Source organism: Lithobates pipiens, unplaced genomic scaffold (assembly GCF_037356315.1).
Source record: "Lithobates pipiens isolate NorthernLeopardFrog02 unplaced genomic scaffold, aLitPip1_a1.2 Scaffold_27, whole genome shotgun sequence".
Taxonomy (NCBI): Eukaryota; Metazoa; Chordata; class Amphibia; order Anura; family Ranidae; genus Lithobates; species Lithobates pipiens.
Genome location: NW_027507788.1, coordinates 146,198,864 through 146,211,660, shown reverse-complemented (window position 1 = coordinate 146,211,660; position 12,797 = coordinate 146,198,864). Strand labels below are relative to the sequence as shown.

At 42.2% G+C, this 12,797-nt stretch overlaps 1 protein-coding gene across 1 annotated transcript in view; it reads right to left on the bottom strand.

Moving 5' to 3' along the window:
- Nucleotides 1-1,494: 1,494 nt before the first annotated feature.
- The window catches only part of LOC143934216 (uncharacterized), an 87,053-nt gene continuing 75,750 nt past the window's right edge, over nt 1,495-12,797 (bottom strand). Inside the window, exon 9 of the mRNA XM_077457629.1 lies at nt 1,495-12,414. Within this exon, the coding sequence (XP_077313755.1) occupies nt 12,383-12,414 (32 nt within the window). The 3' untranslated portion in view covers nt 1,495-12,382. The remainder of the gene's footprint in view (nt 12,415-12,797) is intronic.

The following is a 12,797-nucleotide window of genomic DNA, read 5'->3' as shown; positions in this document are numbered from 1 at the left end:
TACCAAAAGTATTGGAATGCCTGCCTTTAGACGCACATGAAGTTTAAAGGCATCCCAGTCTTGGTCTGTAGGGTTCAAGATTGAGTTGGCCCACCCTTTCCAGCTATAACAGCTTCAACTCTTCTGGGTTTAGGAGTGTGTCTATGGGAATGTTTGACCATTCTTCCAGAAGTGCATTTTGTGAGGTCAGGCACTGATGTTGGATGAGAAGGCCTGGCTTGCAGTCTCCCCTCTAATTCATCCCATAGGTCTATCGGTTGAGGCCAGTCAAGTTCCTCCACCCCAAATTCGCTCATTCATGTCTTTACGGACCTTGTTTGTGCACTGGTGTACAGTCATGTTGGAACAGGAAGGGGCCATCCCTAAACTGTTCCTACAAGGTTGGGAGCATGAAATTGTCCAAAATAGTATGCTGATGCCTTAGGAGTTCCCTTAACTGGAACTAAGGTGCCAAGCCCAACCCCTGAAAAACAACCCCACACCATAATCACCCCTCCACCAAATGATTTGGACCAGTGCACAAAGCAAGGTCCATAATGACATAGATGAGCGAGTTTGGGGTGGAGGAACTTGATTGGCGTCAACATGAGAGAACACCTTTGGGATGAATTTGGAGCGGAGACTGCAAGCCAGGCCTTCCCATCCACATCAGTGCCCCACCTCACAAATGCACTTCTGGAAGAATGGTCAAACCTTCCAATAGACACACTCCTAAACCTTGTAAACAGCCTTCCCAGAAGAGTTAAAGCTGCAAAGGGTGATGCCCTTAGAGTTCATGTACTTGTAAAGGCAAGTGCCCCAATACTTTTGGTAATATAGTGTTTTAGGCCAACACCGAGATGATAAAAGCATGCATATCAGGGTTAAGATATTAGTTGGCAATCAGATAAAGCATGCCCATTTTATGCCATCTACTGTACATTCTGTGCTGCAGGGACACTGTAGAGGGCCATACAAGAAACGTACCGGGTTTCTTACCATTAGACTCTGTGTAGCATATGTTTTTTTTCTTGGTTCTACGCAGTAGACAGTCATTTCAATAATATGTATACAAAATATCAGTGCCACTCTGCTTGATGATGACTAACCACTGTGGCATCCTTTATTTCAGTATACAACACAAGCCTCAAAGCTGCCTATGGATTGATAGGGTCCTATACAGCCTCTATTAAGGCAAACCCTCTAACGCACTTTATTAACTTGCAAACTTAGCTCCGTCTAGCTTCAATTGAAGGGGGGGGGGAGGGAGTGGAAAGCAGGGACCACCCTTATCATGCGGGGAGGGGGAAGAACAATAATGCTTGGGATATGTTTATTTATTTGCCTGATCAACTCTTCTCTCATACAAGTGTAGGGACTGGCCAAAGACAGGATTACAGTACAAGATCCAGTATGGTGTGCGTCATCTCATGTCTTTTGGTAACCTAGTTCTTTTTATGGTCTCCTACAAATGTTACCATTTTATAGCTGTTAGAGTAGCACAAAGACATCCAATAAATGTAACAGCATTGGCATTTTATTAAAAATAACTGTATAAAAAGTTCTACACATACATCCCAGTACAACATATCCATATCTGTCACGGCTCAGGCATTTAGATAATGTTAATAGTGTAAGCTTAGTGCAATGGCATTAAAACCAACTTGTACTTTTATAGGTTAAACAACAGACATGTAAAAACACAGTGTATTAGAAAAGAACAATAAGTAGGGAGTGGAATCAAATCAACAATTACAAAATTACAACTGATTCAAAGAAAAAAAAAATCTAATTTATTTTTGACCGATTATTACAGATTTCCGCTAGGGCTCCGCCTCCCAGTGAAATTCAGTATTGTTGTGTGACCATACATATCAAGAACCATTCAATCTGAATGGTTGGCCTTCAGTCCACCGAACATTGAAGACAATAGCAAAAATAGGATTTTTGTACTCACCGTAAAATCCTTTTCTCTTAAAGAGGAAGTAAACCCTGATGAGTTTACTTCCTCTTTGATTCCCTGCAAAGGACTAGTATGCATCGCATAGTAGTCCATTATGTGTCACTTACCTGACACAGGAGCCAGCGAAGTCACCGCTGTCCCCTTGTGTACGCAGCCTCCACCTTCTCAGTGGGTCTCACTGCTCCGGCGCTGTCATTCGTCGGAGCCGCAATGACGTCACTCCCGCGCATGCGTACGGGAGCCACCACTCGTGGCATATCGCCGTTATCTGTGGCGCACGCAGTTCGCCTGCGCGTAGCTGTCTACGGCGCATGCGCCATAGACAGCGGTGCCTGTCTTTCGCCAAATATCTCCTAAACCGTGTATAGGTTTAGGAGATATTTCTTGGACCTACAGGTAAGCCTTAATCTAGGTTTACCTGTAGGTCAAAGTGGTTTGTAAGGGTTTACAACCACTTTAAGTTTAATGACGGAAACAGGATCTTCATCTTGACCTTCACTTTCACAGTACCGCCCAGAGGGCGGTCCTACAGTCTATAACCTCTCATACTGCATCCAGCAGCTCAGTTCGTCAAAAACAGTAAAAACATAAATACGAGGGGAGGGTGCTGTGTCTGTCAATGAACTTCAGCGAAAAGCATTTTACGGTGAGTACAAAAATCCTATGTTCTCTTTCGTTCGGACGGACACAGCATCTTCATCTTGACCTTAGGGACCTCCCCAAGCTGTGCCAAATAAACGAGGGATGGGAACAGCAAGAAAATAACTCCACCCATAACAACCAGAGCTCCTCAACGAAGGAGTTGCAACCTTAAACAGCCACCTGCAAAACCTTGCGGCTGAAGCAAGCATCCGAAGATGCGCTCACATCAACCTTGTAACATTTTGTGGAAGTGTGAATTGACGACCAGGTCCAAGCATGTTGTGGCCGACCCAGCGCGTAGCTAGGGCCTGCTCACGCTTGATGGCCAGGCTGGGTAGACTACCAGGATCTATATTATCCAGCCCGGCTGTTGATTGTAGATCACAGGAATCAAAAATGCAGTAAAAAGAAAAAATTCACAGGACCAATGGTCCCTACAGAGAGCCAGGTCCTTCTCCTATACTAGGCAAAAAAAAAAAAAAAAAAACTGAGCTACTGGATGCAATGTGAGGGTGGGATGCAGTAGGACCGCCCCTGGGTGGTACTGTGCAAGTGTTGCTGTTTTTAACACTTTCTGCCTAGTTTTCCCCTAAAGGGGCGCTATAACCCTAAGGTCAAGATCAAGATGCTGTGTCCATCAATGAACGAAAGAGAAATGAAGATTCCATTAATCAATTATGAGAGGTTGTTACTGCAAGGTGAGGAAAGTAGTTGAAGGCCCATAGAAATAATCCTACAGAAAGATCTAAGGCTGGCACAGTTTGTGTGGCCGAGCAAAAACGAGCACAATCCCGTAACATATGTTACTTGGGCTAGTGCTTTGCTGTCATTAAATTTGAATGCCACCTCAATGTAATAAGGCAACACAGTTCTGATACATGTATGGCACCATGCGCTGTGTCTTAATAAATGTTGTATGAGGTTTTTTGGCGCAATCATATGCGTTCATGCAGTGCAAAAGAATGGACAGAGCTGAATGGGCTCTAAGCCATTCTGTTTACTGATCCAATAAGTACAGTGTCTAATTAAAATCGAACTTGTGTCCTTGCTGGGGAGAATTTTAATTTCCTGTGTGGTCACTGTAACAAGCAAGTGGATTCTCTCACAACCAGAAGCAAAAATCACCTGTATTGATTGTTAAATCAGGGCATACAGATGTTTCTCCAAGACCAGTTTAAATATCAACACATTAAATTGCAATTGGCACTTTATAGTCATATGATCTGCACTACAACAGTCTCTGAATTACATTCCCCTTTTAAGGACTTGTGATACTTATGGAACTCACCAACATTTGCCCCCCCCCCCCCCCCAAAAAAAAAATTAATTGGATCCTGCTCCTTTAAAGCATGTTATACAGCACAGTGCTTGTGCGGTTTCATTTGGGCCCCCCGTATCACCTGAAATACCTGGCTGATCCTGCCAGTTTCTGTCCTCCCCCTGTAAACTGACCATGGTTCATTATGGCTGCTGAGACCTGACACTGTGGTCAGTTTACGTGTCTATCAGCCGCAGCTCTCCTGTCTGCCTCTGTGTCCGTACCCGCCCCTGCAACTCCTCATGCTCTCATAACGGTTTAAAGTTTAGATAACCCTGCTTGTTCCCTAATGCCAGCTGCTCCTGTCTGTGTTTTATTAAAAAATGCCTCGTTTAACGGGTTTCAGAGCGGCTCCCTGCGATTATGTGATTGGCCGGGTCGCTCCTCTTCGTGTCCATGCTGACATCAGAGGGGGACTCTCAGCCTTACCTGCTGCATCTGTCAGCAGAGCAGAGGAGACAGACGGCCGGTGAAGTGATTGCAAGGAGCCGCTCCGAAACCCAGTAAATGAGACATTTTTTAAATAAAACACACAGACAGGAGCAGCTGTCATTGGGGAACCAGCAGAGTTATGAAAAGTGGGGTAACAACCACTTTAAATTAACTGGGAGAGAAAAAAAAAAACAGGCCAGAGGCTCAAGAGTTCATAACCAACATATGCAGGTTCACTGCGCAAAAACCCTCTCTACACAAAGTACACAAGAACTTCAGCACTGGGCTAGCAGGGGATTTAAAATACCTGCTTCAAAACCATTATTGAAAGCAGAGGTCTTTGTTGCATACATTTGCCAAGATTCAGTACCTTGAAAAAGTATTTATACCCCTTGAAATTTTCCATATTACAACCAAAAACATAAATTTATTTTATTTAGTTTTTATGCGATAGACACAAAGTAGCACATAATTGTGAAGTGGAAGGAAAAAGATTTTTTTTTTTTTTTTTATACTTTACACATCAATATGTGAAAAGTGTGGCATGCATTTGTCTTCAGCCCCCCTGAGTCAATACTTTGTAGAACCACCTTTTGCTGTAATTACAGCTGAAAGTCTCTACCAGCTTTGCACATCTAGAGAGTGACATTTTTGCCAATTCTTCTTTGCAAAATAGCTCAAGCTCTGTCAGATTGGATAGAGAGCGTCTAAACAGCAATTTTCAAGTCTTGGCACAAATTCTCAATTGGCTTTAGGTCTGGACTTTGACTGGGTCATTCTAACACATGAATATGCTTTGAGCTAAACTATTCCATTGTAGCTCTGGATGTATGTTTAGGGTTGTTGTCCTGCCGGAAGGTGAACCTCCACCCCAGTCTCAAGCAATTTGCAAACTCTAACAGATTTTCTTCTAAGATTGCCCTATATATGGCTCCATCCATCTTCCATCTGACCAGTCTCCCTGTCGAAGAAAAGCATCCACACAACATGATGCTGCCACCACCATATTTCACAGTAGGGATGGTGTGCAGTGTTAGTTTTCTGCCACACATAGAGTTTTGCTTTTAGGCCAAAATTAAATTTTGGTTTCATCCGACCAGAGCACCTTCTTTCACATGTTTGCCATGTCCACCACATGGCTTCTCTTAACCACTTCCCGCCCAAGGTAAGTCCAGGGACGTCCTTGACTTTCCGGGGGTATATCAGAATGATGCCTGAGGTTACAGACATCATTCAGATATCTGCATTTTCAGCCGGCGATTCCCTGCACCATATGAACGATCAGCCGCACCTGCACCATAAGGACGCCGCCCTCCGGTGCTTCTACCGACTCACTGCTTCCATTGGTGAGTCGGTCACAGGATCCGCCGGCCCCTGGAAGATACCATAGAGATTTCCGGAGGACCAGGTGGTCCCCGGAGTCTCTATGATCGTTTGGAGGCCAGGCCTCTGTCACGCTGGGCCTCTGTCACGACCGGCCTCTGCATTCAAAATAACGGTGCCTTTTTGGCTGGGAAGCCGTGATCGTTTTATTTTTTATTTTTTTATTTTAGGCTTCCCAGCCTAGAGGTGAGATATGGGGTCTTATTGACCCCATATCTCACTGTAAATAGGTCAGATCGTGCCATATTCCTATTACAAGGGATGTTTACATTCCTTGTAATAGGAATAAAAGTAATCAAATTTTATTTTTATTTTATTTAAGTGTCAAACTAAAAAAATAAAAGTCCTTGTCCCCGTGAGCTTGTACGCAGAAGCGAACGCATACGTAAGTCCCGCCCACATATGAAAACAGTGTGCAAACCACACGTGAGGTATTGCTGTGAACGTTAGAGCGAGAGCAATAATTCTAGCCCTAGACCTCCCCTGTAATGCAAAACATGTAACCAGTAAAAAAATGTAAAGTGTCGCCTATGGGGATTTTTAAATACCAAAGTTTGGCGCCATTCCACGAGCGCGTGCAATTTTGAAGCGTGACATGTTGGGTATCTATTTACTCGGCGTATCTTCATCTATCACATTATGCAAAAAATTGGGCTAACTTTACTGTTTTTTTTTTTTTAAGCATGAAACTTTTTTTTTCTGAAAAAAACATGTTCGAAAAATTGCTGCGCAAATACCGTGCGAGATAAAAAGTTGCAACAACTGCCATTGTATTCTCTAGGGTCTTTGCTAAAAAAAAAAAACATATATAATGTTTGGGGGGACTATGTAATGTTCTAGCGAAAAAAATTATGAATTTTACATGTAGGAGAGAAATGTCAGAATTGGCCTGGATGCGAAATGGTTAAACTGTAAATGGGATTTCCTATAGCTTTCTTCCTGCCACTCTTCCATAAAGGTCAAATTTGTGGAGTGCACGACTAATAGTTGTCCTGTGGACAGAATCTCCCACCTGAGCTGTGGATCTCTGCAGCTCCTCCAGCATTAACGTGGGTCTCTTGGCTGCCTCTCTGATTAAGGCCTCGTACACTGCTGCTGGAAAATGGACATTTAGGAGCAGTTGGGCATTTTTTTTCAGCTGCCCCTGAACTCTCCTCTGTTATCTTATCAGTCCATGTACACGGGGTCCTTTAAAGTAGTTTCTAGGCAGTTGAGTTTAGAAGCATTTCTTTGGAACACAAAAGAAATGGGTTGAGAGGCTTTTGAACGCCAAATGCCTGTAACAGTCTGTAAGCGTGGTAACTTGCATTTAGCAGCTTTCAGTTTACAGACATTTTTCATTTTAACAAAAAGAAAAAAAACGCTTTTAGACACAAACGCGGCATGTATGCGTGGCTAAGCAGACGTTTTTAGATGCCAGTTTCCAGCTGTCAAGTTAACTAGTTCAGGAGAGGTTAAACAATGTCCTGTTTACACAAAGCCTTTCCCGACCTGTCAATTTAGGTGGACGGCCATGTCTTGGTAGGTTTGCAGTTGTGCCATACTCTTCATTTTTAGGTGATGGATTGAACAGTGCTCCGTGAGATGTTCAAAGCTTGCGATTTTTTTTTTATATAACCTAACCCTGCTTTAAACTTCCCCACAACTTTATCCCTGACCTGTCTGGTGTGTTTCTTGGCCTTCATAATTCTGTTTGTTCACTAAGGTTCTCCAACAAACCTCTGTAGGCTTCACAGAACAGCTGTATTTATACGCAGATTAAATTGCACACAATTGGACTCTATTTACTGAAGACGTGGTTCCACTAAATTTAAGTTAGGGGTATCAGAGTAAAGAGGGCTGAATACAAATGCACGCCACACTTTTCACGTTTATTTGTAAAAAAAAATTGAAAACCATTTTCCTTCCACTTCACAATTATGTGCCACTGTGTTGGTCTATCACATAAAATACTTTTACATTTTTGGTTGTAACATGACAATATGTGGAACATTTCAAAGGGGTATGAATACTTTTTCAAGGCACTGTATGTAATGAGGTTCCAACTCAATTCAGGTGGGTACCACCTCCCTTAAATCCCTGTACACACGCTAAGAAAATCAGAAGTAAACTTTCATCCGCTCTGCAGATTTTCAGATCGTTAGTGTGGTGCTTTCGACAGTCAATACCGATTTTCGTACGTCAAAAGCTGGATGTGCGGACTATAAAATTTTAATTGTACGTAAACACAACGCCAGATTTTCAGATAATTAATGATTTTGTATTTCAGAAGAAAACCATACTAAGAGCAAGACTACGCATGCTCAGACACTAAAGAAAACATACAAAACAATTCAACACATTACATCGCTTCTGAAGTTGAAATCTGTCATACGAGAATTTTTGTATGGTAAGTAACCTCTTCACCTTTGACATGAGACTAGCATGCAACAAAAAATGGACGAACGGTCGTCGGAAAATCTGATTGTGTGTACGAGGCTTAATGCAATGCATGTTACTCAGTGCCTTACCACTCTTAACATTTAAAATCTCAGTGGGGTTTTTTTTTCTTAACGCATCGTGCAGAAAAAAAAAATATTTTTCAGTAAACTATTACAATTCTTCGGGCAGTTTACAGCTCTCCATGCTGCAGTCTTCAGAGGAAAGAGGTAACAGTGGATAGTGCCATCCCCAGTCATTTTGTTAAAGAGGAACTGCAGTCTGTTCACATAATTTGTAATAAAAACTTTGCCATTCTGAAGCTGCCCTTCAACCACTTTGCATTTTATTTCACATATACTGTGATTCTGTACTTGCTAAATATGCTGCAGAAATCTCCCTCCACTGAGTCTGGCTGTAATCATTTTAACTGTGGGCAGCTGAAGCTACTGCCTGTTCACTTCCTGGATTTACACATAGGCAAACCTCCAGCTCTGCCGCTCTTATTGGCCCTCTTATGACTCCCCCCCCCCCGGAAGACACTCACAAGAGAGAGCGAGAGCTGTGCAGCTGTGCATGATCTTATAAGCCTAGGCTTTTTACCAGACAAGAAACAGGAAGTGGGCTGTATAAGGTATTTACTGGCAGAATTTTTTTTTTTTTACCATCCAAAGTTAAAACAACAAGGTCAGAAGATTTAATAGATGGAAAGATGAAAAAATGACTGAAGTTCCGCTTTAAGTTGAAGTAGTAGGGAGAAGCACGGGTACTTTGCCATCCTAGGCTACCTTACCATCCTAGGCTACAAAAGATTGTGCGTTTCTATTGGTGCACATGGTGAAGGGAGACAACTGTGGTCCCTGAATGCAAAAGTGACTCCAAAGAACAGTGCGAGAGAAAGGAGTCACCCTGAAATAGGAAACCTGGAGTGGCGATCATAGCAATAGCTTAGACAGGAACCCAAAGATTAAAAGATAAAGAAGCTGTACATTCAGAAAGTGATTAAAGCTGGCCATAGATGGATCGATTTTCTTTCCTGCAACAAAGAAAATTGCTTGATTCCCCCTTCTACACAGCCAGCGTTGAAGGGGGAATCCATCCCATGGAGCCTTTGTGTTCTCCTGGCTGGGGGAAGAACCATCCCCACTGGGATAACACAGTGATTGCTGCTAGTGGCCATAATTGCATGTAAAATCTGACAGGCTGGCTGTACCCAAGTTGATTGATCAACTTGGGTACAGTAAGCCTGCCCATACATGGTTCGAATCTCGGCTAGTCCCTGACCGAGATTCAAACCAACTATGGCTGGCTTAAATATTAAGAATTAATATGACTTTAAAGTAAAAGTTCAGCATATGTTGTCCAATATGTGTATAGCAGCATAGTCTGCTAAACCTACCTTTCGGCCAAGGCTGCCTTTCTTTTTAGAAAATGCAGTCCACACCACACTTGGAAAATCCTCTGCAGCCTGTGAGGTGTCTGTCCTCAGTTATCGTAGGGACCAGCTTCCCCTGGTGGTGTGGGGGGGAGCACCGTCCTATTCTTCTGGGTTGTACATGCAAAGAGTGTATATGCTCTCCTGTCACCTATGATGAGCTCAGCATCTGTGGCAAGACAAGAAAAAGCACTGCGCATGTGTGGTATGAAAGAACAGGTGGCACAAAGGGGAGTTGGTCCTAACAGCTGCTCCATGCCTACTGTATGTGTACATCACATAGATGAGAACCACTGCGGAGAGTAAGGAAGTGTTACAGGCCCACAAGATGGCTTAGGTGGTGTCATAATGTGTTTCGGGCATGTGGCCCCCTTTGACTTGTAAATGTGAGTGCAGATATCTTATAAAATAGTTTCCTATATCTGGAAAATAAGTCTCTGTTTGCAGCTTTTTTGGAGGAAGTAATTTTAAACAATATCTGCTACCACTCCAAGTACAGCCCAATCACCCTGAAATCATACAAATAAAAATGAAGTGTCATTCATTTACTTGCAGGTATCCCTTCAATATGAATCTTCATCTTTTTGAAAGACCCGCTCTTTGCAGTGTTTGCTATGGAAAGGGGTCTACAGCTCTCGTGGGTTGTTACCTCCAGATGAGTTTACTGTCCGTTAAAGCAGAACTCCATCAAAAAACATGTAACCAAGCACTTCACCATCTCCATGCAATGATTCATACACATCACCATGCTCCAAATACTCTGACTGAGTGTCAATCACACATCATGACATGATCACTGATCAGCGTGACTGCCAAGGTTGGTGGAGCTGTCATGCCACAAGACCAGCCAAAGGACTGCGAGAGAAAAAAAAGTGATTGTTTTTTGTTGTTCAATTACTACGAGAGAAACTTCAAGGGGAAGGATGGCTGGAGTTCCACTTTAGCAAGATGTATACCTGTACCACTGCTGCCACTTCAACAGAAGCTGCTCTTGTAGGGGCACCCCGATTGCAGCTCCTGTTTTTAACATCAAACTGACCAAACTGAGGCTTTTGCTTTCTTCAGAATTGGGATTTTAAATTTGGTTTCCTTTGCCCTTTGTGAAAACTAGCTAGGATTTTTTTCAGTTGTTACATCTTTGCAGCCAGGAATAAAAAGGATTTGAAAGCCTTGTCAAGTGGCAGAATAAAGAATATGTACACCAATTTTATTTTAGTCTTGGATAGAGTAGGTTCAAGTTTAAATGTTTCTCTCTCTCACTACCAATGTGGCATCACTAATATAATGGGATGTCCAAAATTCTATTCTAGCGTTGTCAATGGAACAGGAGAAGAGGGTAAATCTTCAAATGGGGACACCTGTTGGTAATTATTTCCTCTCACTTCCTGTTGCATCTTCAGTACAGGAGTTGAAGGGAATCTCCCCAAATAAACCCCAATAAATAACAGGGATTTAACCCTTTATCCAAATTGTAACTAAAATGTGTGGCTATATATACTGTACACTTTAAAGGAGAGTAAAGCCTGGTACACACAGGCCATTTATTGGCCGGTTCAACAAAAAACGGCTAACATTTGGTCAGGGTGTACATCAGCTTAGCTGGCTTCTATTTAGCAGGCTTGCTGGAAAACCAGCATCTGATCAGCACTGGCAGCCAATGGCTGCCATCGCTGAACAGTGTGTTTTGGCAGGGGGGGTAAACCCTGTCAGAACACAATAACTCAGCAAGGAGATCACTGTACTAGCATTGCATAGTTAGTACAGCAAGCTCCTCAGTTTATTTTCATTCAGCCCAAGGGGTTAAACGGAAAAAACTAAATCTCAGTGTGTACCATGCTGCACACAGTAGGCTGCTGATCAGGTCCAGCAGAACTCCATAAGTAAATTTTGCTATTAGAAAACAAGACAGGACAATAAAGCAGTACACATAAGAAAAACAATACAAATTGAGGCACATGAATTGCAATGCATTTTAGGGATCCTGGAGAGTTAAACCTCCTGGCAACTCCCTATATTTCTTGGGTACTCTATTTCACACCTGCTGTGCCCAATATGAGAAGTTTCCACTCTCCTGGTTTTTTACTTATTATGTTTTATATCATGGAAATGGTAACAGGAGTAGCTGTAACACACAAAGATGGGATGGGATTGGAACTCCCAAATCTGTCAAGTTAAATAGTCGGAGATTATGGCAGGAAAAGATCTCAGAGTATCCAAGACAGCGGGGGCTAAACTAAACCCCTCCTATAACTAAAATACCACTTTTGGGTGGTATAATTGTCTTCTGCAACAACATAACATTTGGAATATTATATGACATGGAGATTACCAATGTCTGCAAATTGTGCAAGAGATGCAAAAGGGTGCCATCGGGACAGTGCAGCCTATTCTGCCAACTAAAACACCTCCACAGCGATGGGTTGTCAAAGACTAATCTGACAGAAGCCATGAAAACCTGTCTTTGGTCTTAAATTAAAGTCTACAAACACTCAAATCCTCTATCAAGTTTTTTTTTTGTTTTTGTTTGTTTTTTTTGCACACTGGCTACATTGATCAGGATGTATGCGAAATCTGTGACGCCACCTAGTGGAGTTTATATGTTACTGCAGTGCTTTGCAAAGTGCAGACATTGGCAGGCCTGGGCCAAAGGAGCATAAAGGTAAAATACTGTACAACTTGGTGATGAAATATAGAAACATTCCTTTGTTTCCAGAGACATCTCTAGAGTGCAGTTACTGTCCACCTCTCAGAAGTACAGAAGTCCCTTGTAGGTCATTGGAAAAATGGCTCTGAGAAAAGCGCCTGTCGCTTCTCATGAATCAATCCTTCCATAGGAAGAAAACACTGCAAGACAAAAGAATGAACAAAATTTGATACAAATAAACATCTTAATTTGTAAATTGTGCTTTTTATTTTGGCAAAATGTACATCTTCCCTGAATCAGAACAAATTTAAAGTTCACCTTTAGTAACATGTTACATCGATAATCAAATATATAAATGTAACAGTGCTGCCAACGAATTAATAGGTAAAACAAAATTTCATTTTTTAAACAATGCATAAAATTGAATAAAAGTCCAAAGATGACATAAAACTAATACATTTTCTTATCAAAGCGAAAAAATTGTGGGTAAATTTGTGCTTCACTGCGACTCCACTTGTTAAGGTGCTCCCACCACCGAGTGCAATGCACGCTCACCTCCTTATAAGACCCTGCAAGGGGTCAA